Below are 25,968 nucleotides of genomic sequence, written 5' to 3'. Positions count from 1 at the left end.
ACCGGTCGGATCTGCTTTTGGAAGACAAGCAGATGTATTTTTCTTTTGGGATGTTGAACTGCCATTCTTCAAAGTTCTGACGCATCCGGTTCTATTTCGGTTTGATGACTCCTAACTAGACACGTTAGGCGGCTGCTGCTCAGAAGCCAGCATTTAAAAACACTGTGTTTTTCTGTTCTACTCTTTCTGGCAAAAAGCTCGTTATTCAAGTGCTTGCTCTAACCTTTAGTTACCCTGGTTGCATAACTGGGAAGCAGCATCCCACCATGCACTTCTGTGACCCAGTTGTGCCTTTCCAGTAGTGACTTTACGAGTTATGAAAGGTGTGTCTGCCAAATTGCTACAGAGACATTTACTCTACTGACCCTGATTTCCTAAATATTATATAGTCATCATTCACTAAGGAGTAAAAAACAATGTAAAAGCACGTGAAAATAAAAACCCTAATTCCGCTTTGCTGAAAATCCTTGTGCATGCTCTTTAGCCTGGATAGTGCTTCGGCTTCTCATTGATAAAAAATACTTGTAGAAACCATTTTTAAATCATTAATGCTTCAGTAATCTTTCAAAATGAATTTTAGATGGTACATTCAGTACTAATAGTCACAGTACAAATCATTGACTCATCCAAGGAAGAGCCTTGAATAACAATTGCTTTGTTGAACTAACTTACAGGCTGAATTGTGACGTTCAGCATTCACATTTTCTAGACTGTCTGCAGACTTGCTAAAATCCTTCCACGTTATCATGTCATCTATTACCATGCACTCTGCTCACGATAAAACCTCCGTGTGGATGAGACAGATTTTTGTAAAAGTAATGTTAGTAATAAATAGTTTTCTCTATGTGTCATATTAGAAATTCAATCTGTAGCTCATAGAAAACACAAAAAAGGCATGTGCTGGCCTTTCTTTTCCATCACATAATACAGCATAAGTCAGTTATATAAATAAAGTCACTTACATAAATAGCTTAATTCTCCTTTCATTTATGGCATTATAAATCGGGAGCAGATCTACTGAAACAAACGATGTTACACTGGCATGAACCCGGCATTGACAGCATGTGCAGGGTTTCATTATAGAGCTGCTTTCAGCCAGTAATTTTTCTGCGTTAACAACGTGAAGGCCGTCCTATCCTAAGATGTAAACTGTTCCGGTCGTGGCGGCTGAAGGCCAGTCTTCACAGGAAATCTTGCTCTTTATGGCAGTGCTCTTTTTTTCAGGTAGCCCCTATGTATTAATTTTTGGTATCAATATGCAATTTATCTGGTTAAAAACATAACATTGCTGGTAAAGAAGGCCTGATGATGTTACTGTTCACTAGTAAGCATGACTTAACCTCTTCTTCCATTGCATGGTTTTTGGAGAACTTAGTGACTGCTAAGAAAAATCTGTTTGAAAGTTAGAAATGAGTTTAAAAAAACCCAAGCTCAGCCCTGCAATAGTTTAGTAACGCAGTTTCTCTTCTTCCTTCCTCTGTACACGTGGCCAAGTGGATGACCGACAGCGTACCTTACACGGCTCCTGACTGCGGGCAGCGCGGCGTAAAGACCAGTCAGCCCATGACGGCGCCAGCAGCGGCTACATCACGGTTAAATTCAGAAGTCAGCTGCACCTTTTGAAGATAAAAACGTTGCCGTACCTTTTCCTCACTCATACAGAGAACCACAGCACGTGAAGAGCCGTTCCAGGGTTCTGGGACATCTCATGCGCAGAGTAAAACGCGTGTTGCAGCTGAACACCAACGTGGTCAGAGCTGCGGCAGGTAACAGCCAGGAGCTACCGCGTGCCGTGCCCTTCCCTTTGCTCAGCCCGGCACATGGTCCTGATCCAAGTCCCAGGGAAGCCGGGGCAGTTCTTGTGTCAGGGAGCTAGGCTGGGAAGCAAAGCCTGGCTGGAACAAGTAGTTCCCCTTGAGCTGCTTTACAGGCTAGAGATCATTAGCAGTTTTGGATGATCATTTTCGTGTGAAGCATTATGTAAGTGTAGATGAGTTTAGAATATTTCAAATATCATTTGAATAAATCTGTGTAGGTACCCTTATAAAATGAGAACACAGCGAGCAAGTAGCTGGGAAGTCATTTGCGATCCTATATTTGGTTTAAATTTTCTCTGCTTTATACCGTGTCTAAACACCACCACTGTTTTGGTAACCATTCTTAAAGCTTTCAAAACTAAAATCAAGACTTAAAAGGAATCGTTTAAATCAACATGTTACCAAGCAAAGCTTCAGCTTTGACTATTTACTATTTCCTGATGGAAAAGCACTCCAACCAAAACACTTCCTTTGCTCAGACGCAAATGTATTTTGTTATAGAAAACAGCAGTCTTGACATAATTAGCTGTTGGCTTGCCGTATACAGCCTTAGCCTGTGCCCTGGATTCTAAAATAAGTGCAGGGCCTGAACAAGCTTACGTAAGGGACCAGCAAGCCAATCTCTGATACCAGAGGTGGCTGGGACTTAGGCAGAAAGTCACAAACATGCCACATCTCGCTCGAAGGACAAGGCAAAAGGAGCAGCCCATACCTACACAACTTCTAAGGATTTTGGCAACTTTCACACTTTTTTAGTAGATAAGATATGGAGTCACTCCCATCAGTGTTTGGTTTATGAATAAAGCTGTTCTCTAGCTCTTTCTATAAAGTGAAGAACTTTGAAAATCCTATGGAGCTTCTTGTTCAGGGGTCTTCACTGGAAATAGTCCTTTCATCACCTCAGAGCTGCAGCTTACCCGCAGCTGGGATTCATTCTTGCCCGAGACTGTAAATGAAAAGGAATCCCGGTTCTAGTTTTAAATCACAGAAACCCGTAAAGCAAACAGAAACGCACGAGAGGTACCAAAGCCCAGCGAAGTGCAGGGCAGCGCTGGGAGCCAGGCCCTCTTCACTTCCCATCGTTCTGACTTCACTACAGCAAAGAGGGGAAAAAAAGCACTTGCTGTCCGTTACCAACGGTGAGGGCTGGACAGCTTCGTTTCTATGGTCTGGCTCCTTCACATCGAGTGCTGTGGTGGGGCTGCGGGATCTAGGATTTGTTCTTCACTCCTTTACCAAAAACACCTGAAAAGGCAGCTCACATGTGAGACTCATTCACCTCTGTAGTTCTTTGTTACGCACGCCAAAGAGGAAAGAACACAAAAATTTTAATTAGCAAACAACTCCACACAGACTTTGTTGGTACAACATAGTTATAAGTACATCTACAAACACATACAGGTTCTTTGGACTATGATTTTTTTAAAATATATTTTATATGACAATGTGAACAAATCTGGAAAAAACAAATTACTTCAACCTTATGTAGAGGTAGCTGAACAGTACTCTGCTCAGTGATATGAGAGTATAACTTCAGTTTCATTTCAAGTTCATTACAGTGCACAAAGGATGTTTTACAAACAAATGGAATATACAAGTCCACAAAACTTTTCATTTAAAATGGCTTGATAGATAGATTTCTGGCACTCTTGTAACCCCATAGCTTGATGGAATTAAATTGGACAGGTATATGGTGCCAAATTAAGACATCTTACACAGATAGTCTTTTGCTCCTCATTTGTGTACTTCTCCCCTTCCTCACCAGGGAATTACAGAAGCTATTACATTGTTTTTGCTACACTTCTGCTCTGTAAACCTTTGTTCTGCAAATTGAATGTAAAGGTTTAGAGGTGCATATGTTTATATTTATAAAATATATGGCTATGACTCTATTAAAAAGCTCAAGAATGGCAATAACAGAATACAGGCACTTCTATGTGAGGGTTACTTTAGACCTTATGAAACTCCAACATCAGTAAGCACTTCACATGATACCTGGATGAGTAAGTCAACGTAACAGTGCGGGTTTTTTATTATCCGCCATTTTAATCCTGTCTAAGCAGATTAGTTTCTTGCACCCAGACAGTATTTATTTAGCAAAGTGTTTCAAAATAGTGACTTTGCTGCAACTACCATTTTTCTGTAGCTATAAGACTTTCAGTGATTTACTGGGCTTTGGAATAAACCCCAGATCCTAAACTGCACCAGTTACAGGTTAGGTTGCGAAGCTGACAAATGAGAACTAAGCAGGGGTCGAGTTCATCTGATGGGGGACTCAGGGGAACGGGGAGCACTACCCTAAGTGCATATAGGGCCATTGGGGTTTTATGCACAGAAAATCTGTGGTTAATTTACACTTTTTTTTTAAAATAAGAGTTTGTGAACATGTTCTCCATTCCTAAACACTGCATTTAAATATAACTCCTGTCTGTCATGAATTTAAACACCAGTAAAACTTCAGCACCAAGTACAAATTATTAAGAAGAAAATGTTTCACAATGAGAACAATCAGCCACTGGGATCATCTCCCCAGGGAAGTGGTGGAGTCCCCAACACGGGTCACTTCCAAGATCCGACTGGACAGGGTGCTGGGCCATCTCGTCTAGCCCGCGCTTTCGCCAAGGGAGGTTGGACCAGGTAATCCTCGAGGTCCCTTCCAACCTGGTCTTCTGTGATAAAATGATCCTATGAAAAGACCATCTAAAGCAAAACTTCACTTTATAAAAGCTCTTTCTCTACAGCACAGATTAAGCCAGACCTGCTACATCCAAATCCACGTCATTTTCTTTAGATTAAAGTAATCTTTGGATTAAGAAATCCATGGTTCAGGTGCTCTGTTAGTAAGTAGTCATACAGGACGCAAGGATAGGCCAAGCAATAGGTCAGCCAGTCAGTATGACAGCTGGCATCTCTTATTGCTACAAGGGAACAGAAGAGAAGATATCAGCACTTAAAAAATAATTTAAAAAAAGGAACTTTTACAACTAACACCAGAATGTCACTTAAGACTTCGCATGATAACGGCCTATCACACCATGTTATCATTTCATTATTAAACCTACTGAACGGCTTTCCACTACTGTGTCTCGGTTCACTGTCAGGCTTTGTGATTTTTTCCTGATTAATCCATCCCTGTCTCGGGTTTACTTCCAACCAAGTCACATTAGCAAAGATAACGGCTATTTTCATGGAAACCTATCCCCTTCAGTTATTATTAGACAAAGGAACATGTAAGACAAAGCAAAGTTATTTTGAATGTCATAAATCTGTCTACATATGGGAATGAAAAATTAGTATTACTTCCTGCAGAAAACTTCTGGGTTTAATTAGAAATGATACCCGTACCCATACAGGGATTTGGAACAGTGATACAGACACTGTTGTTACTTATTTTAATGAGTTTCGTTAAATACTTCCTTTACAGAAAAGTGAATATTTCAAATTAACAAAACCATGTCTTACAAATGCAAGTCTAAGACTTTCAAGAAGTCTCTGGGAGATGTTTAGGTGATATTGCCCAGGAGACTGGCACTTCCTCGGTTATAGTTTGATCTATTCTTGGTTCCCTCCCCACCCCCAGGACAGAAGACCTGCTTTTTGTCTTCCTTCCCCCTGCTTTTTTATTTTTTTTAAAGGGGGACTGATCATAGTATTTCCTTGGAAATAGTAATAAAAAAAAATCAGTTGATTTTAGTAATCCTAACTCAGTGGTCTAGGGTCAATGGAAATGGAGTTTGAAGAACTAGCAAGAAACCTGTGCATTACTTATGCCCTCCCAGCAAGGATTAATCAATACTTCTGGCCACACATTTGAGTCACGATTTCTTTTTTTAACAGATGAGCAAGACTGGTTATGGGACTGGGTTTGGTGTCTAGAAAAATGTGAGAAGCTTAAAATACTAATTGGGGGAGTATTTTATTGATCTGATCGATGCTGTTCCTATAATTGAAGGGAAAGTATTTTTTACATCTGTTCAGCTTTGTATTCATGCCTGTAATAAATGTTGCATTTGCATCCTTGTACTAATACAACTGAAAAGGAAAAGCAGCAAGTGTCATAACTAGAAGATTTTTTTCATTTGTAAACCTCATTACTGAAACTTTACCATCTCAACTCACTAAAGGCTAAGGCTGCTCCTTGTCCAGCTTTTCCTGGGCAGGTTTGTGTTCTCTAGAAATCTGTTCCTCAATTTTTTTTTTCTTCTGATGGGATTTACAGACTTTAGCCATGAAATCTAGGGTGTGTGGCCATAGAGCAGTCTCCCAGAGAACGCCACTGTACATGTACAGGTGAACTTTCTGGATGCGCTCGACTTGTGCCTGTGCAGATCAGCTGTAGGCATTACAGGCAGGAGGGCCAGTGCTTCCAGGTTGCAACAAATGCACTGGGCGTTCATGACATAGGGCATGTACACGAGTTTCTGCTTAGGAAATCCTGGCAGCTTGACTCAAGGCTATATATTCATTTTTAAAATCAAGGATTCTTTCCATGCCAATTTCAAAATCAATGAAATAGGTAGAATATGAGTATGTAGAAGGAAAACATAACATGCAGGAAAAAAAGAACAATTACATCAGTGAGAAAACGGTTTAAAATAGCCATTTAAGGTCCTTTTCTCACAGGTAAGAGCAACAGTGACAGCTTTTTTCTATGGAAGCAATTATGGGCCCCTTACATTGAGCAGTAATACATAATGGTTTAAGGAAGAACTGCATTTAACACAGCTCCACTTCCAAACTAGTGGAAATCAGTTCATTATCGACTTAAGACAAATGCCATGGCAGGTGTCAGCCACCATACACTTGTTGTTCAGAACACGTACGTATTTCTATACGTTATTTACAGAGAAGCATGTGAAGTGCCACCTATGGAAGCAGTGCAGCAGTATGGAACAGGTGGTAGCGTTTCTGAGTAGCTCAGTGCAAACCCGGGATATGTATTGCATTTGCATCACAAGGTTGGAACGTGTTTGTCTTCCATTGGTTTCTTTGGTACCCTTGTGGAGAAGTTCTACAGAATTTAACAAGAGGGGGAACAAAGGTGGTTTTATGGAAGCTTTAACAGGATGGAAATTGCTTTTAACTAATAAGTATTTTTGATGAGATGGTGATGGAAAAAACACACAGAAAATTGACAGTAAGTTCTACTGGATTTTTTCGTAAAGGCATGGAATGGCAGAGTGCTATCCTGGGTAAAAACAAAGAAATTTGCAGCATTCCATAACATTCTCAATTCAATCTGGTTTTTGCCACTGAAAAGGAAAACAGTAGCTTATAATAAAAGGCCCAGTTCTGCTCACATTGAAATCAGTGAAAGTCAAAGTCAGATGGAGGCAAGATCAGTCCCAGAGAAGTGGTACACTGAAAGCAACAAAAGCAGCAAAACAAGTATATGAACTGTTGATTTAAAAAAAAAAATCAAACCCAAGATACTTCCTATTCTCATTTCTGCCCTATTTTTACCTGCTTTATAGCTAGAAGTAAGCACACTAAAATTCACTTGTTTTCCTTGGGAGTTAACTATTATTAGCAACACTACCCACTCTCTTAAGAGAAATGCAATGGCTGGGTAGAGATTTGAAGCTAACAGAGGCCTGAAGATTGGGGTGAAATAAATAGCATTTATTACAACATATTCCTTCTCATGTGACACAAACTGCCCTTTGAGTCCTACAGTCCAAAATAACTTCCCCCTCCCCCCCATAACACACACTCCAAAGCAAAATCCCACCAAACAATTAAATAAAACTGATCTGAACAGCAACAAGAGTTGATGTAAAAAAAAAATAATCTATGTAGTAACCTACAACGCAATGATACCAGTATTTCCAGTTTTCTTTAGGAGAAGCCACTTCCCACACATTGTGGCTCTTTCTTCGCAGATGTTTGTAGCCATTATCCAGTCTTGCAAGAAAGTTCAGACAAATTCAACTCCAAGTTATTCTCTGTTCTGTGAAGAATTAGGGGATAGATCCTTCTGTCACCACTATGGCCAATTCCCACTGACATCAACTGATCAATACTTGAATCTCCCCAAGCGCTTAAACACTCATGCTTAAGGTTAAGCACGTGCTTGACCGTGTTGTGGTACGGGGAACCTAGTGGCAAGCACAGGATCAAGCTCCAGCAACCGTGCTTGAATTATCTCAGACAATCTGTGTGCTCAAAGATTTCATGGCAGGCTGTTTCAGGGGGAAAGAATCCTTCTTAGGCTACAGTAAAACTGGGGATAAGTAGAAAAACATTCAAAGTATTTGAACACAAATATCTGAAAAAGTATCAAAGCAGTTGCTTGTTCACTGCTAGAATCATCGTTTTGCCCCCAGTCATAAATACAGGGTAAAAACACTATAAATAAATACAGTAGCTCACTTTCCTTTAGAGAATGAACACATAAATAATATGTATTTTGAAACAGAAAAATCATAGTGCAAAAATAAATTATGAAACGGAAGTCGTGAACATTATTTTACACAATGCTCTATAAAACCTGAACCATTTGGAATAAAAGACTTTGCAGTTCACTGAAATAATGCATTAACATTATTATTTCTGCTTCACATTAAACTGCACAGTTTATCCTTTATCCACTAAAAAAAATAAAAATAAAATAAATTAAAAAACCCCTTAAGCTTTTAAAAGGTTTATGGCAAACAAGATCACTTTTTGTTCTATCATTTGTTATTAATTTAGCAGTGCAGTGATTGAATAATCATCTCAGTTCCAGATGGAAACTATTGAAGTATCCATAAACATCCCTTGCTCCTTATAACTAATTTTCTTTGAAATTCAGGCTTGAAACATCCTGACACTCGAATCTGTAAGACATTATTGCAGTTAGATGAAGTTACAAGAGACAGTCTACAGTCAAGTACTGCAGGAGACTTCACAGCTCTCCTCCTCACCATCACCGTGATCTTGTACGGGACATGAATGTAAGGACACGTCTGATGCCATTCAAGCGGTCTTTGAGGGATTTCATGGCGAGGAAAGGGAGCTGAGCTCTGTTCTCAAGTGGAAGGACAGCAAGGACCCACCAGCACCAGGCTGGCCCGTTAGGGTTAGCCTGCAGTAAGGGGTGCGAAAGAAAATAAAGTTAGGCTAGATGTAGGTGGCAAGGTCTTATTGTTGAAGATTTAACTTGGAAAACACAGTACTTCGATAGCAATCCAGCAAGGAGGTCATTTCGTTGCCAGCCTAATGGCCTGTGATTACAGGCTGGCTTGAAACAAATTACAGCACCTCTCCTAAAAACAGGCTGTTGAAGGCAGAAGCAAGGTACATTTCTATTTCTAGCAAGTTTATAGGTTGGCCGCCTAGATTTTTTTTTTTAATGTATTTTCTTCCCATGTTATTATTGACCCAGTTCTTTGGGATTCCTGCCTTCCTTCTTCATACTTTATGATGCTCCTTCATATTTAGTTTCTGTTGTTATATTCTGTTATTTTAGGATCCCGACCATTTGCAGTCCTTGAACAAGAGCACCAAGCTGCCTCTTGCCTGTTTTCTCTCAGTCATTTAACTGGGGAAGTAGAGTAGGCAAAGAGACATTTAAGTCTCCTGGGATTAATACAGTCAGTTAAGCAGGAACTCACGAAGTTACCAGCATTAAATATGAGCTTTTTGTTCACAACTGTGCTACCACTGGTGCATGCCAACATAACTTAGATACTTAGCTGACACAGGATAAATTAATAGTATTCGTACTTTCATCTTAAAACACAGTGCCTCCCAGCTTATCAGATACCCCTGCTATTTCTGTCTAGAAGTTACACGGATTCTGGATACCTGTGGGTCAGGATCCTTAGCTGGCATTGGACCAAAATGGCTGAGAATTCGACTTTTGAGCGCTTGCTTGAGGGAGTTAAACCACATGTATGCCTGATCATAGACAGAATCATGGAGAACAAGTAATGCAGCATACTCTTGTCCTTGCACCTGGAGAGTAAAGAGAGGTTGGAAAGTTACTGTTAGTTCAGTCTGCATGTTGGGGAAGGCACAACACTAATTTTTATGATTTTCTGGGCTAGATAGAGGAAAGGAAAAGAAAGAAAAGCATGCCAAGAGAGTTCTGGGATAAATCCTAAAAGATAATTTGGTGTCCCCCATCCTGCTCTCACCCCCTCCCACCACCATCTACCAAATTCTTTACTTTCTTACCCTATATTCTAAACCAAAGATACCCAGTTGCAAAACAAGCAGTTTCTGGATTCCTATATGAAAAAAACTTTACATAACACAGAAGACACAACACAGAAAAGATTATGCAAAGCTTTTTTTAATTATTATTAGCAGCTCCTCAGAGTAGACCTTTTAACTTCCCATTGTGTACCAAAAGCTCATACCTCACCCAGAATACTTTGACTGCATACATTTTTTTTTTAATAAGAATTAATGTAAATAATTTTGAAGGTGTGGTGGATCCAATCCTGCTCCTTCTTACCTGAATGAGAGTTTTATAATTGGCTTCCATGCAAATGAAGGCAGATTCCCCCCCCCCCCCCTTATAAACTGCAGTTATTCCATCTAGAAGTCGTAAGATCTCATCCTGGATTCACTGCATTTTGTCTTCTGCTAAAAACCTCTAGGAAAAACACTTCAGTATATGGGCAGTGTTTGTCCACGCTTGTGGTAACTTATGTTTCCCATCTTTAACCACGAGCAGTTAGTAAATACCACAAATTCGTTTTACCAGAAACTGTTCTACAAAAAACCCTCACTGAAAACATACGTGCTTAGCATTTCACACGTAATACAGTTTAAATAAAGTATTTCTAAATTTACCTTTTGATCCTCAATGTACTCAATATCCGCTGTATTGTAGCCATCACGCTGGCTGTGCTGTATCACCTTAAATCTCCTCTTGCCAATGCTGTCTACAACAGAGCGACCATCAGCAAAGAATTCAACGTTTCTTATCTCCAGAATGCAGCCATAATCTGCAAACCTATTGAAATCAGAACAAAAGCAAGTAAACAAGTCTTATTCTCTCCACCCTTAGTTTCACAGAACTGCCATACAGCCAGTCCCTACCACAAAGGTATTTACCAGTGTCAGCTCATTTCTATTGTTCACAGCACTGACCTGCTGTAGTTGAAATTATTCCACAATTGTTTTCAAAACTATCAGGAAGATTCAGGCTGTCTAATCTGATTAACACTAACTGCATGTTTTGGAATACAGGGAACATCTTATGAAACTGAAAGTTCCACAGCTCAGAAGCACACTTGCTCCACAATCCTAATATGTTCAGTCAATTTGTACAGAAGAACAAGTGCAATTCAGAATATTAGAATTATGGAAGAACTGTGAAACCTATAAAGAGAAGACTTTTCCCACAATTTTACTTTGTAGGTGTGTATTTTGTGTACATCATACTTTTTATGGTCTATACATACCCTGGAGGTACAGAGCATAAAAAGAAGGGAGGAAAGCTAAATACAGACAGACATTAAGGTCAAATTAGCCAAGACTGACTGTAAATGGCTCACACAGAAACGCTCAGCCAGTCCTTACGAAGGTCCTGTTGTACCTCTGTGGCCTCCACTATATGCAGAACTGTGAGGCTATGAATGTATCCTGATAGCTTAGCTGTTCTTTTCGTAATTTAAAAAAAACTAAATCCGCCAAGACACCTCACTGCCGTTTCAATTTGATTTCTTGTGCCTAAGCACTCAGGAGATTTCAAAGCAGGAGAAAATACACTTCCTTTTCACATATTGCAAGAGGTCAACTTCATACAGCACACACCAGCTATGTGTGTTCAAAGAAAAATGGGCAGTCACATCAGTCAGCATCTAGGTGCTCAAGAGAGAAACGTCAGTCTTTAACTGGCATGATGAGGAGGAAACTTTACTGGAAAACTATCACAGGAATTAGAGCCGTAGACTTTTCTGCACCTCTCCAAAAAGACTTGCTCCAGACTAAGTGGGATACATCGCATGGCCCGAGCACGCTGCTCACTCACCCCTTCACAGGGTCACTGATGCACATCCCAAATTGTTTGGTGCCAGTCTCCATGCACCTTCGAATCATCAGGCGATAACACGGCTCAAAGATGTGCAAAGGGCATGGGACTGTAGGATAAGCCATTGTGCAGACAAATATAGGAACATTCTTATTTAGGCTGCAAGAAAGAACGAACGGATCAGATATGACATTTTACTGAACTACTGACAAGGTATAAAATACATTTTATGCAACAACAGTCTTTAAAATGATGATATCTTTAAATAGAAATTATAACATCTTTAGAATAAAATTCTTAATGAAGTAAAAACTAAAATTATTTTTCCCTTTAATTAACTAGGGATTATGGAAAGCGATATACCACTTACTAGCAGAAGACTTTTTAGTTATGCTTTCTGGTTTTGCTTGTGAAAGCATTAATGCATCTCTAGTATTGCTTTTATTTACTTTATTTTCCTTGATCCCATTTCTTCCCTACCCAGTACAGTCCAACCCCCAGCCTGTGAGACTACTTCCACCTATTGTCTCACTCTGTGGCTTTCATGGAGGGCCATTGGAAGCAACCACATTGCTTTATACTTTGTTTATAAAGCAACCCTCTGGATTTCTTCTACTTGTCTTTACTGTTTAGCACAGTGTCCAGTTTTTATGCTGACTCAAAGCACAATATCACCTGCACCGTTTGCTTTGAAAGCACATGATACCGAGAAAGAAGCTCCTTTGTCAGCACCTTCGCTCGTGTTCCACACCAGCAGGAGCCATTCATCAGCTAGTGGCAGTAGTATTAAAGACTGGACTTTACATAAATGGATTACATACTTGGAAAGCTCTGCTATTTCCTCTTCATAAATCTTCCTTCTTTCAGTGAGTTCCTCTGGAAGGTATCTAGCTATTAACTCCTCCATTAGTACTGTTTTACAGTATTTCCTCATAGCCAAGCACTGCAGTAAAAACACACACAAGCATTACAGGTAAGGTCTAGCATTTCAAAGTGTACGGTGCCTATGCACAAGGCAGTCACCCCTTAGCTCCGTTTTCCTACGTCTACAGCAAATCAAAGTGCTCTTTTAGGCTTTTGCTGCTGCTGTAGTGTTGTTTATTGAACTATTCCCTATGTTATGGGCATTGTCTTGGGAAATCTGGGAAGTAAAATCACCTACAGATTTCCTAAGCACAAGTCTGGCGCTAAGGTTTGAACAGAGGAGACTATCCATGCTTCGAACGTCACAAGAGCATTTTAAAAGTCACATTCTTCTTAAGTTACGTAACGCTGCTTCTGAGTTGGGAAATACCAAAGGTTTCCGAAGGTGCAACTTGATCCTATCCTGTGCCCTTGAATATACACTGAGAAAATCCAAGCATCGTTACCTCAGAGAGCCCTTCCTTGCACAGGGGACATTTTGGGTTGTGATCCAGGCATCTCTCAAGACATTTGAGACAGAAGGTGTGTCCACAAGGTGTAGTGACAGGTTCATAGAAGAGTCTAGGTTGGAAAAATCAAAAAATAAAAAGGCAACAATATCGTGTACCCAAGTAAAAGAAAAAGCTGCTACCAAAAGAAGCTGCTTTCATTCACTAATTTAACGACTGACTACTCCAGGGATGAAGTTGTTCCTTGCTTTTCATTTTTTCAGCCAACTTCTGTATTTATTCAGCTTACAGAATTTCTTATTGCCACCTAATGTGAAAGGCAGCCCATGAACTCTCATTTCAGTGAATGTGAGAAAGAATATTGTCATTAACTTCCAACAAGCCAGGATTTAATATTCCTCCATGTGAGTGATAAATAGAAGCAGAAGTTGGCCATCTGACTTCTACTAATGAAATTGAGCAATACTTACACAACTATCACTGTGGAAATCATGTGATTACTTGTATGTGTAGAGCTAAGCACAAAATAGCTATTTGCAGTAATAGCCCACGTAAGTGACTGCAATAAACTATTATTGCCAACTCTAATGGGGACTTGGAAAGCAGTTTTGTTGGAATAGACAGTTTTTAACCTTCCAGTGACTGCTTTTCTGGAAAATGACGTTAGGTTCGTGTTTCATCTAGAAAAAATATTTAAATACATAAGGCCAGATCTTCAAAGTATCAGGGTATCTAATCTTTACCCATTGCCACACTTTACCTCTGCAACACTTATTTTCATGTAAGGATTTTTTGACTTCTTATGATTATATGATATTGCAAAGTGATGTTTCCATGCCAATAAGTACCTTAAGGAGATGTAAATAATATGCAAGTGTTTGGATTTTTTTTTTAACTAGAAAACATTCAAAACTAGAATTTAAGTTGTTTGGCATATACTATATTTTACAACATACTGTAAGCATTTTAAGGTCTCAAATATTAATCTAATTGTAATGCAAGTGAATGAAGTTTACTTTATAATACTACAGCTTATCAAAACAGTACACTAAGTTCTATTATACATGTGGAAATTATAAATATGTAAACTCACATTTATTAACATCTTAAGATGAGTACTTAAGAACATAATTGGTTCTTAACAAGGTTGCCGTAGCCAGTTTATTAAATGCCATTAATTACTATAAATATTGGCATTTAAGCAAGGCAACATAGGAAGAAGTATCTAAAATACCACACCTGTCTTACTGCAACTTGACTGTATGACTGAAGCCCCTTGTTTATTGTTTCATGGACAGAATCCTCACCTCACCAAGGCTACCTTATTGCTTTAAACCATGTAAAATACTGAATACTACAACATGTTTCAGTAAGCACTGCTTTGCATATGTAATTATTTAGCAGTGACTGACTTGATCTGAAATGTTAGCATAAAGACTTTCCTGTTAAAATGCACGATTCTGCTCTTGCTCTCAAAAACCAGCAGCAGCTTTTTCCTAACAATTACAAGGGGACCTGCACCAAGCCTCATGACTTGCAGAAAGAAACATTATACACCAAGATTTCTCATGACATCACTTTAACCTATTGTAACAGCAGAAACTAAATATTCACTCCTGCTGACTAATGCTCCTTCATTCCTCACCAGTATGTTGCTTTGACTATTAGTTATTATTTTATGCTTGCTGCTGAAGCAAATGTGGATCAATAACATTTTGGCCATGCCATCAGACAAATAGGTTAATAACAGCTCCTGCAGTTAATTGTGAACAGGTCAGTAGGTTACTAGGTAATTAGTCCAAAGGATCTCAGCATCCAAATCCCTAAAACACTTCTGAAGAACAAGGCAGGCAATAATTGTAATCAACCTGCATTAATAGCAAGAAAAAGATCTTGTGACAGCTCCTCTTAGCAGAAGCCTTCATTGTTGCTGTGATGTTACAAAGCTGACATCGTTCTAGATGCAAGGCCTGTATTTGTGAGCAATTACAAGATCAGCATCACGATCCTCTATACTGTAAGGGAATCGGCAGCCCTTGAGCTAATTCCTTTACAAATGTATTGTAGTCTGGCTGTTTCTGATTTAACAGAGAGGATGAGGAAGTAGGGCTAATGAATTTCATTAAAAACATCTGAAAAATGCTTTGTGGACATAATGTTTATAAACATGCAGACTCATTAAAACCAGCTAAGATGAATTGTGTGGCTTTCTGTTAGAGGAAAGTTTTGCTCTTAGCAGTATCAAATGTTTTGACAGCTGTATAAACTTTTGGAGCACTTTTCAGCTGAAGGCAGACAGAGGGAGAAGGGGCAGATCGGATTTATTCCAAGCAGAAGCAAATCAAACAACACCGCAGTTGTTCCCCCAAAGGTTTCAGTTTGTCCGAAATAAACTGAAGTCCCCCTCCTCCCCACATACACACAACAAACAAATCAAATCCAGATTTCTCAAAGCACAGGCCTTCAGAAATAAATCCATGAGGAGGCTATCTGCTATTTAGGGATTTAAAATACAGTGCAAAACTAACCCCAACGTGCATTATTGATAAATCTGGGTAATTAAAAAGACAAACCTAAGCAATACTCACTGCAGAGGTCAAGACCCCTGTGAAACACCTTCCCAATAGTTCCTTCTAAGTCAGTAACAAAACCCCACATACGTATTTGCCAAAATTAAATTTTTTTTACAAAACAAGTAGTAAAATAGATGTAGTTGACAACTCTTACTGGTTTTATCAAGCCATTGCTGGCCCTTTTTTACATCTCTTAAGCAACAGAGGAAAAATATGCTCTTGTTTGCTTGCAAGATCCCCCTATTGCAGTGGCAGCAGCAGCCCTTCACAGGCAGACGTGGAATATTCACTGACTGTGGCTCTTCAGCTATTTTGTGCATTATATAACATCACGCAGGGCTCTACAAATTCCAAACTGTGGTTTTCTGCACTGTGTGTCAGTGGGTAAGTGTGTGTAAGTGGCAGCAGGAAATCTTTCAGACACCTTCACTAACAGACTTAACCCTCACGTGACCTTACACACCCTTTCCCAAACTATCACTGACCTAGAGCAGATCAAAAGGCTCCTATTCATCAACATGTTCAGAACCAAAGGGCTAGAAATTCATCACTGGAGTAACAATTATAATAAAAACTAATTTCAAGTCAGAGGGAAAAATAAGCACCAAGCTAGAAAAATCTCTAGGCCATAAAAGGGAAAGAGATACAGCTTAAAAGCTGAAGATATCCATGAGAAAACAATGGATACCTCATACACAGGGAGCAGTCCAAATCTGATGGATCCACAAATTCAAATGGAGTATGTTGTCCAGCACTATTTCCCTTAGCATCAATTGTATCTATCAAGAACAAAAAATATTATAATGTAATTGAACACAACTATATAAACACAATCATGTTCCATGTATCTACGAGCAGCATATGATATTTAAGTGTGTATTGTATACACTTGCAGGATACTGAACTATTAAGCATCATTACAATAATTTCTACACAAAGCAATAAATTCAGTCTTGGCACAAATCAGCATACCTCCCCTCAATTTTGGTGACATTATACCCACTTAGAGGGCCGAATTTAGCCTTCCATTAACAATTAATGTAAAAACATTTTTTATTACTGTGGGAAGTCTAAAGTGAGACAAATTCTTCTGTCATACTATTGTAAATACATCCCACAACCTGAAAGCAAGGCCAGATATCACGGCCTTGAACAAACAGAATTTGTGCTTTTAAACAGAAAGTGCTAAGACCATGTGTGACATTGATGTTGCTTAAAAGACAGTGAGCTCTGCTGAACTTGAGCCAACGTTCTTGGCCCTCTTTTTAGACTATCATAATTATATTATTTTAAATAGACAAGAAAAAAATCCCATGTCATGCCCCAGTTAGTCTAAAGAGAAAATATAAAAGCCAAAGTATAATTTGAAGCCTTTTCCTCTAAGTTTTATAACAGTGAAATTTCCACTGATTGCGTGCCATGGAACTTATCCTGTGTGTAATTAAACATACCTTTCTTCATCAGTTTGCAGGGTACCTCAGCATTTCGCATCTCCTCTGAGCAGCACTTCCTTTTCAGGAGGCTGCACTTCTCAGAAATGAGGAAGGTAGACTCTGGCATGGAGGTGAGTTTGTTCTCCTCCTCTGCGCAGTCCTTTTTGCTCTCTGCAATTTGTATAGATTTCCTCAAACTACCAGGAGTAGTTACACTGGGTTCCTCTTGAATGGGAAAACCCTTTTTCTGTTCCACATTTACCTGTGTGAAGAGAGGATTGACATTAGACCAAACTTCCAACAGCTCGGTAAAGGAAAAACCCCAAACCTGTCACAAGTCTTTAATATTATGGATCACCAGGAAGGACTTTGTAGGTCAAGAAGCAACAGTTTAAGAATTGCTGTCTCAGGGCCTGATTTTAATTAAAAAAGCAGCAAACTATTTCCTCCCCTCCCCCTCCAGCCCCAGTATGGCACTGAATATTTTCAGCCCTTATGTGTGGCTCTATAGCTTGGTCATGAAACTTGATTCAGGCAGAGATGTGGCTAGACCTCAGGCTAAATATATTGTTATCACCTAACCTATGGAAAAATGCATACTATACATCATAATGATGGCATCAACCATCAAAACAACCAAAACAATGCAATTTTCTTTTAAGGAAGCAGTATAAACACACAAAATTTATAAAGAGAAAATGCACAGAGCTTCCTTTAGCAAGACAGATTCCTTTCACCAAGGGTAAAACAATCAGCCTGTACCCCCTTATGGCTACAGAATGACCTGTGAGCCGCCGTTACACAGGACATCACCTATCAGCTTGTCACATCAACTCCCCAGATGAACCTGAAAGCAGATACTGTGGATTGTGATCAGGAGCTGTGGTGATGCGTTACATGCAGAAAGATGAGTGAAGTGTCCCTCAAATGACTTCATGAAAGGGTCATACAAAAGGATTTCCTGTCAGAATATCCTAATAGCCTTTCCAGAAGGCAACGTCACTGATTGTTCTTATCAGTCTCAATGAGGCTGCTCAAAACCTACCACTGTTGTTTGTAAGGACTAGTGAAGTTCTCCTACATATACAGGATATGCAAAACCTATCCTGAAAGTTAAGGTACCAGTGAAGCAGAAGTGGTCCTTACAAACCTCTACAGCCATTTACAAAACTATGGCTGTGAAACCAAACTCACAGAGCAGCTAATATATCTTATGTGGCTCTACTGTAACCTCTAAGTAGTGTACAGCATCTGAATGCACGATGATTTTGTCACTGACATCAGTTACAGTTCAAGCTGAAACCCTAGATTTTAGCATTTCACAGCTTTCGAGGGTATCTCAATCCAATTTTCAGACACCCTTTCCTACTACCAACTACTTGGAAGAGCTAAAGACAGTTACAGGAAGAGAACCCACTCAACTTTGGCATAGAATTTATCAGAACAACAACAGAGGACTTCTATCAAAGAAAAAGAAGTCTGATAAAGAGACTTCAGTAAGTCAACATTGTTTTCTATCTTCTGAATCTCAGTAAAAACCTGAGAAAATGTATCCTCCTATCTCCCAGACGTGAAAAGGAGAGAAGGCTTCCCAATGTGAACATAACACACACAACAAATTAAGAACCACACATCAGACTTGATCTTTACCTTGAGCAACCTTTGTAGGTTATGGCTGGTGCCTCCAGATCCCACTGAATTTAGGAGATTCCCCTTTAATCTAGAGTGATGTGACAACAGCTGCAGGATATCGGGTAAGTGTTCCTGAGCATTTCCCGGGATGAGTGAAAACAAACTAAGTAGAAGCTGTGATATAAAACAGAATACTTCACTGCTTAGTTCCTTCCTTGCAACCTCTAAATGAAAAAGCAAGTAAGGGAATAGCTGAAAGAAGCATCCTTGATTTTGTTAAAACCATGTAAAGACCCCTTCAGACTAGGGTAAGAACAAAAAGTGCAAGAGCTAATGCAATATAGGCCGAACAGACAGCAAGAGACATTTTCAGTTAAATAAGCCCATAAAGTTATCAACCATTCTCTGATGTGACACACATGCCTTTGTCCTCTTTGTCCTGCAGTTCAGAGCTCACCAGAAATTACTAACATCTTTCTTAAACACGTTTTTTTTGCTGCACATCAGAATCTTTCACTGGACTTTACTAGTACAGAAAGCACTCATCTCACAGGCTTAATCCAAGTTCAGTTAAGTAAATGTCTGATACTGAAAACTGTAGCTATTTTTAATTTACTCATGTGAGAACACAAAAAAAGTAAGCAGTAGAACAACATTATTTCTTCATTTGCTATCAGAAAATAAGTGAATGTTTCAAGCAGCAGCTTGTAGCCACTTGTACGGCATAGCTTATCAGATGATTATTTAAGGAAAGAAACAGCTGAATGGAAGATTCACACTTCAAAAACTAATTTCAACATACTACGGAGGTGATCCTGCTGATGCCTGAGGAAGCCACATGACAGCTAAGATTTTTTTTTTAAAGCTGAAAAGGATTCCACAGGATCACACTATGTCAAAACTAACATGGACAGACAGTTAATACAAGCAGAACATCACAGCTGCACCCAAAGAATTTGGTAAAATGTAGTATGTCATTGTTATGCAAACAGCCTTGGAAATGGCCCAGCAGAATATTGCATCATGGATGAACTCTGTGTCTGATGAGTGCATGAGTAATTCTTTCAGTCGTAAGAAGCCTAGTTTTTCTCAGAACCCCATTGCTCAGAAATTAGGTGTCTTGGATAAGGCTATTTGGAGCCAGAATTTAGAAACGTATCTGTTTGTTCCTGCTTTTTTTGCTCTAGTGCACAGGCAGTCTCCCAGCATGACTATGAGAACAAATCATGACACAATGACAGTGAAAGACTGCATGGAACCCACGGGGAAAAAAAAAAACAACTGAACAAACCCCCCAAATACCAGTGACAAAGCACTCACAGGAGGTGGAAGTCTCAACCATATACAAAATCAGGTAATAATTTGGTTGCACTACAGCCACTCGGGTTATACTCTCTCAGTTACCTTCAGGAACACTGCTTTACTGTAAGAATTCTATTGTGCTTTTAGAAAGCTTTACGTATTACAGCACACAGAAACCCCCACATTCCCATCCCACCAGTGACAGGGAAAACATGAATGCGCTGCCACGAAAGAAAATTAAGTACAAGGAAAATAGAGCTATTACACTTTTATTACCATATGCTATCACTGCAATGCTCAACCTTTTAGCTACAACAAAAAAAAAAAACAGTCAAACGTCAAAACACAGGAAATTGGAGATTTGAGGGTGCACAAAACAGAGCAGTCTTCACAGAAGCCATTTAAGAATCCACACACCACATCTTAGGCTGAAAAAAGCCTCACTGCAGATCCATTTTGTGGCTTATTTAACATTAATTATTAGCAACCTTTAAAAACTATTTTAAAACAGCTCTTTTGTTGACTGCTTCCTTCCATGCCTCCTTCACACACCGATACTCAGCGTGGCACGACCGGCAGTAGGAAGAGAGCTGCTGCTCCCAAGTGGAGTCTGACGGGTGCTGCGTGTTGCATCCTGCCAGTCAATGGCCTGATACAACATTCAATAGCAACTCCCCCTCTTCTGCACTCTGTCATTGGTAACATAGTGCCAAGCTAGGCAACAGATTAGAAATTTGACTAGGGAGAATCACAATAGCCTGTGGGTGGCAATTATTAACAACTCTGTTTTGCTTCAAATTTGCTGATGCTAACACCATGAGTAACTGTTTCCAGATAGTGCCTGCGCAGTGTGTTTTCTTGCTACCTCCCTATCTTCAAGTCAGCAACCCACATAACTCAAATTTGAACAACAGTCTGGGTATGTGTCTCCATCCAGCTCTTTCCAGTAATGAGAGAGAGGGGAAAAGAGAAGAGAAATTCTTATCCTCCTTTATGAAAGGCCACTGAAAACAATAATGTAGTTCCAGCTGATTTAGGGAACTCACCTTTTGTGCCTCAGACTTGGCAGTCTTGTTCCCAGTATCTAGAGCAAGGCAGAACAGAAACTCTCTTAAAGCTTCTTCTGTTTTCCCCAGATTAGCTAATGCTTGTCCTTTCCTTAGGTGACCCTGCAATGAAACACATCCACAGTTGCAGCTTTTGTTCTTTTGTCATGAGAATATGCAATAAAACCAAGCTGAAATCACAAAATACCTTTTCTGAGAAGAAAAAGTTAAGCACAGAGAATCACTATAACCATCTCTTACACCTAGACACCACCAGTGTCTGGGGCTTTTAACCACAACAGTACCGACAGCTGTTAGAGAGTATCCCAGTTCTCCCTCTAACTTAAGCAAGTACAACTCTCAGCACCTGAGCCCAACTATCTACTTCCCCTATCTCCTAAAATAGTCCTTACATCCTTGTAGAAGTAGTGCAGCATTCAATTTTTAGAGAGAGTTCATGAACTTGGGATTCATCCAGGTCAAAGACAATAGCCTTAGCTCAGCCTCCAGGATTACCACTCTCTTCCTTCACCCCAGGAAGCTTGAGAATGTCGTGGTCAAATGTCTTTTAAGTCACAGGAGTCCAAGAAGTTGCAGGACTTAGAGCCTCCCTCAGATTCAGCTCTCTGACTATTCTAACGTTTTTCTATCAGAGTAGTATCAAGGTTTTAAAACAAACTGGTGTCAGAACTTACCTTCAACCAGTACGGCTGGAGCCTGCATGCTGTTTCTGCATCACGCAACGCATCCTCACAAGCTTTCAAAGTAGAGTTAATCTGGGACCGGTTGCTGTATAGCAAGTGGTCATTGGGGGCTGTAGAAAATAAACAAACTGGTTGATTGAAGTAAATTAAAAATTAGTTACATAAGCTTTGTTCCTTAATTCTTATTTTATTTTTTTTTTAAAAAACCCCACACATGTTGGTGCTTCCAAGTTGCACAAACCCACGAAATACCCAGTTTTTAAATAACTATGTGCTAAATGAAATCTAGAAACCTCTTTGGGCAACTCCAGACAAAATGTCAGCTATATATTATATAACTGCAGGGAACATTGCATAAATAAATGCTGAGACGCTCACACAATAAATTACCAGCTCTGACTGAGGATCAGATGGTCGATAGAAACACACGGGAGACATTTAAGGCGGCAAGAGGAATGCTGTCGTACTGCAGGGAGGAGTTTCAAAATTTTTAGCATCAAAGTTTTTAAATGATACATAAGGGTCTTTTCGTGCCATAGCTCAATAGCGGAAAACAAGCGACAACTACCAGAACCAGACAGCGCTACGGCGGCGCGGATAAAGCGATCTCCCGGTCACACCGAGGCACAACGTGCACCACCGCGCTCCGGCGGCGCGCTGTTCTTCGGGACCCTCTCGCACTCCAACGGGACTCTCGCCCCTGACACCTGGCCTTTACTTTCCACTCCCCGCCTACAACGCTCGTCGCTTTTCCTCGGGCCGGAGTAAACGGGCCGCACCCCCCACGCCACCCCTCGGCGCTGGGGCACGGAGGGCCCGCCGGAGGGCCCGCCGCCCGCCCCCGCCGCTTCCTCGGCGCTCGCCAGGGGGACACCCCCCCCCCCCCCCCCGCGGACCCGCCCGCCGACAGCCCTTCCCGGAGAGCGGCGGGACGGCCCGGCCGAGGGGGCCCGCTCCCTCCCGGCTCTGCCGGTTACACAACGGCGCCGGCCGGGGGGGAGCCGGGCCGGACCGCAGGCTCCGGCTTACGCAACCGCTGCTCTCCTGACCCAGATTCACTGCGGGCCGAAGAGCCCCCACCGCTCCCCGGGGCTGCCCGCCGGGCTCCCCCGCCGCCCCCCCAGGGGACCCGGCCCGGGCGGCGGCCGTCCGCCGTGGGGAGCCGGCGGGAGCGCGGCCCCGGTACAGCCCCGGGCACGGGGGCTTGCCCGGGGCTCGGCGGGGCGAGACGCGGCGGAGCGGCCGCCGGCGAGCCCCGGCCGGTGGAAAGTCGTCTCGTCCGTCCCCGGAGCGGCGGGGAGCGCGTCCCCCCCGTGGCGCTCGGGGGACGGGCGTCGGGGAGGGGGAGCCGTTACCTAGGCTGACCGCTTCGTTGTACTTCTGCAGGGCGGCTTGTAGCTTCTTCTCCTTGTACAAGAGGTTCCCTTCGTGCCTGAGCTGCGAAGCCTTCACTTGGCAGGGGAACCACTTGGCCAGCAGGTTGCTGAGGATGACATTGACCCGCAGGAGCTGCCCGGCCGCCGCGCCGCCCTCCTCCTTGCACAGGACGCAGCGGGTCCCGGCCGCCCGGTCCCTCTCCAGGCACTTTTTGCAGAACGTGTGTCCGCAAGGCAAGGAAACGGGCTCGAAGAGGAAGCCCTGGCATTTGCGGCACCTGAAGACGTCCCACTCGCGGGGCTGCGGGGGGCCGCTCCCGGCGGCGGGCAGCCCCTCTTTGATCCGGACGCTCTGCGCCAGGCACTCCACCAGCTTCTCCAGCTGCTCCGCCCGCAGCTGCTGGTGGCGGGACGCCAGCTGGTAGAGCGGCAGGGCTTCGTGCAGCCGCCCGCCGTAGGCGAGCGCGTCGGCCCGCCCGAGCAGCACCTGCCACTCGGGCCCCAGGCCGCCGCCCGACAGCTCCAAGTTCTGCGCCTGCAGAGCCCCGGCCGCCAGCTGCAGCACCAGCTGGGGCTCCGGGCGCTGCTGCGGCGGCAGGTGGGAGCCCATGGCGGCAGCGGCGGGCAGCGCCTCTAGCAGGGCGGGCGGCGCGGGGCGCCGGGGCGCGGAGGCTGAGGGGGCGCGGGCGCGGCGCAGCCCCACCGGCCCATGCTGCTGCCGCCCCGCGCCGGGAGCGCCCCGCGCCGCCGCCGCTTATATAAAGGCGGGCACGTGACGCCGGGCGGCGGCGCTCATTGGGCAGCGCCCGCAGGTTGTTACAAAACCAGGCGGTTTTGTAACGCGCCGACGGCGGCCCCCGGCCCGCTGAGGGGGCCCGGCGGCTGCCGCCGCCCCGCGGAGCCTTAGCTGAGGTCCCGCAAGGGCGGGGGGAAGCGGGCGCTGCCCCCGCGGGGCTGCCCCCGCGGGGCTGCCCGGTCAGGGGCTGCCCGGTCAGGGGCTGCCCGGTCAGGGGCTGCCCGGTCAGGGGCTGCCCGGTCAGGGGCGGGCAGGCCGCGCCGCGCCGTTCCGATGTGAGGGTCCCGTCGGGCGCGGCAGCAGGTCCGGCTCGGCAGTGCCCGCTGCCGCTGTCCGCTTCGGTCGGTCTGAGGCGCAGCCGAAATCAGCGGGCACTCGGCCGCCTCCCCGGTAGCCCGTCCCGGGCTGTGCTTGTCCGCGGGCGCCGCCGGGTTCGGCAGAGCTGAGCGGAGGTGAAGGCACCCGACGGGGAACCGCTTCCCGCCAGGCAGCCCCGTACACTGCGCTTAAAGGTTAGTTTGACCCGCTGGTCTACAGTGACACCACGGTGAGAAGAAACTGGTTTCGCTCCTGGGTTTGGTGTTTCGGTGCCTACGGTAGTACGGAAGGAATGGCAGGAGCGTCTGGACTGCCCAGCTTAGGCGGCGTAAGCTAAGCGGGTATTAAGGGACAAATGGGGCTTGAATGGACAGGATGGAAGGAGAGAGAGGTCACTTTTGTAAGACCTTGTTTACAGAGGATACTTGAGAAAGTTCATATGAACTTGGATTTAAAGTGAAAAACTAATTTAAACCCACTTAAATTCTGGATCTGAGCCCTCATTACCAATGTAAAGTGTAGAGTTGATTTTGTGATGCTTACGTGTTTGTATGTAGGCAATGCTTATGTTGTCACAGAAAGTCAGATCTATGCCTGGAAACAGAAGCCAGCCATCAGACATGTCAATTGTCTTTGATTCCTATCATGCCAAGTCATTTTGCACCTGCCAAAAATTTGGCCCCTCTCTCGAGGGCTCTTGAATCTTAAAAAAAAAAAAAAAAAAAAAAAAAAGAAAGAAAAAGTTCAACATCTAACTGTTGTTCCCAGGAAAGAGCTTTAATGAGAAAAAGGAAAAGGTTAATTGAATAACTGCTGGTTTCAGTAATTCTTCCTGCCGTCGCTTAAGTCAGACAACAGTGCAAAGTATAGCACAGCCTGCCATCAAATAATCCAAAGAAAGGTAGGACAACTGAAGCACTTAAAATTGTAGTTAAGCAATGCTTCAGACCAGTGAGAAAGAATTAGTGTTTGTGCTCAGGAGTACGGGGTTTCCCACCAGGCTCAAGCTTGCTAACATAGACCTCTTGTTTGCCAAACTCCTATGCAAGAAAAACTCACTATAAAAGCACAAAACCCTTTAAAAAAAAAAAAAAAAAGAAGAAAAGAAAAAAGAAGAGAAAAATGCTTTCTTGTAGCCTTGAGGTCGACAGTTGTCTCTATTGCAAAACTATAGTCTCGGCAACCCCTCAGTGGGTTATTTTATAACCATTGTCCTGAAAACCACTATGAGTCAAAGCCTATTCAAGCGAGGGAAAGTGACATAACCACTGGTTACCAGTAGCAATGCAATGACAATCTCTCTATCGGGGATATGGCACCGGTATTTACATAGTTACATAGCAGACACTTAAAGAGGTAAGTCATGGTATAAAGGGAGGGTTTCTTGCAGCGCATGAATTCAAGACAGGGAATGGAAATGGATTATCATAGAAAATGTAATCAGCATTTGTGCTCCGAAAGGGACTTGCGCAGTTTCTATTTACAATGTATGAAAGCATCCGCAGGGCTGGCTGACAGTCTGATCGCTCGGGACCAAAATGAGTCTCAAAAAAGCACCATGAAATGTACTTCTGGGAATTCTCTTACACCAGCAGGGACGTGGCTGAAGCATTTCAGAGAAAAGGGCAGCT

At 42.6% G+C, this 25,968-nt stretch overlaps 1 protein-coding gene across 6 annotated transcripts; it reads right to left on the bottom strand.

Moving 5' to 3' along the window:
• Positions 1 to 3,125: 3,125 nt before the first annotated feature.
• Positions 3,126 to 23,833, bottom strand: LONRF3 (LON peptidase N-terminal domain and ring finger 3). 6 transcript variants are annotated; one of them, XR_015183755.1, is made up of 13 exons: positions 23,203 to 23,833; positions 21,839 to 21,957; positions 21,144 to 21,266; positions 18,814 to 18,969; positions 17,182 to 17,425; positions 16,419 to 16,509; positions 13,155 to 13,269; positions 12,606 to 12,727; positions 11,785 to 11,943; positions 10,602 to 10,764; positions 9,606 to 9,755; positions 4,576 to 8,883; positions 3,126 to 4,486 (listed from the first exon to the last, which is right to left on the bottom strand). XR_015183755.1 is itself a non-coding variant. In XM_086469668.1 (13 exons), exons 1-12 carry the CDS (start codon positions 23,831 to 23,833, stop codon positions 8,725 to 8,727), a joined length of 2,232 nt encoding a protein of 743 aa, XP_086325794.1. In that variant the 3' UTR covers positions 3,126 to 7,767; positions 8,723 to 8,724. The 6 variants fall into 6 exon arrangements, 1 of the variants encoding a protein (XP_086325794.1); XR_015183756.1 differs by having other exon boundaries at positions 7,118 to 8,883; XR_015183754.1 differs by having other exon boundaries at positions 3,126 to 7,178; positions 7,625 to 8,883.
• Between the last annotated feature and the right edge of the window lie 2,135 nt (positions 23,834 to 25,968).

The sequence above is a fragment of the Leptosomus discolor genome, chromosome 9 (assembly GCF_034619465.1).
Source record: "Leptosomus discolor isolate bLepDis1 chromosome 9, bLepDis1.hap2, whole genome shotgun sequence".
NCBI classification, from domain to species: domain Eukaryota; kingdom Metazoa; phylum Chordata; class Aves; order Leptosomiformes; family Leptosomidae; genus Leptosomus; species Leptosomus discolor.
This window is presented reverse-complemented; position numbering and strand designations above follow the sequence as displayed.

Bases quoted from the DNA above. Each gene is read 5' to 3' on its own strand.
- LONRF3 (XM_086469668.1), bottom strand. From the start codon at position 23,833: ATGGGCTCCCACCTGCCGCCGCAGCAGCGCCCGGAGCCCCAGCTGGTG. The intron at 21,958-23,202 runs GTAACGGCTCCC...TATTTTCTACAG, and splicing joins CAACGAAGCGGTCAGCCTAG to CCCCCAATGACCACTTGCTA. The intron at 13,270-16,418 runs GTATCCATTGTT...TTTCCAACCTAG, and splicing joins GACTGCTCCCTGTGTATGAG to ACTCTTCTATGAACCTGTCA.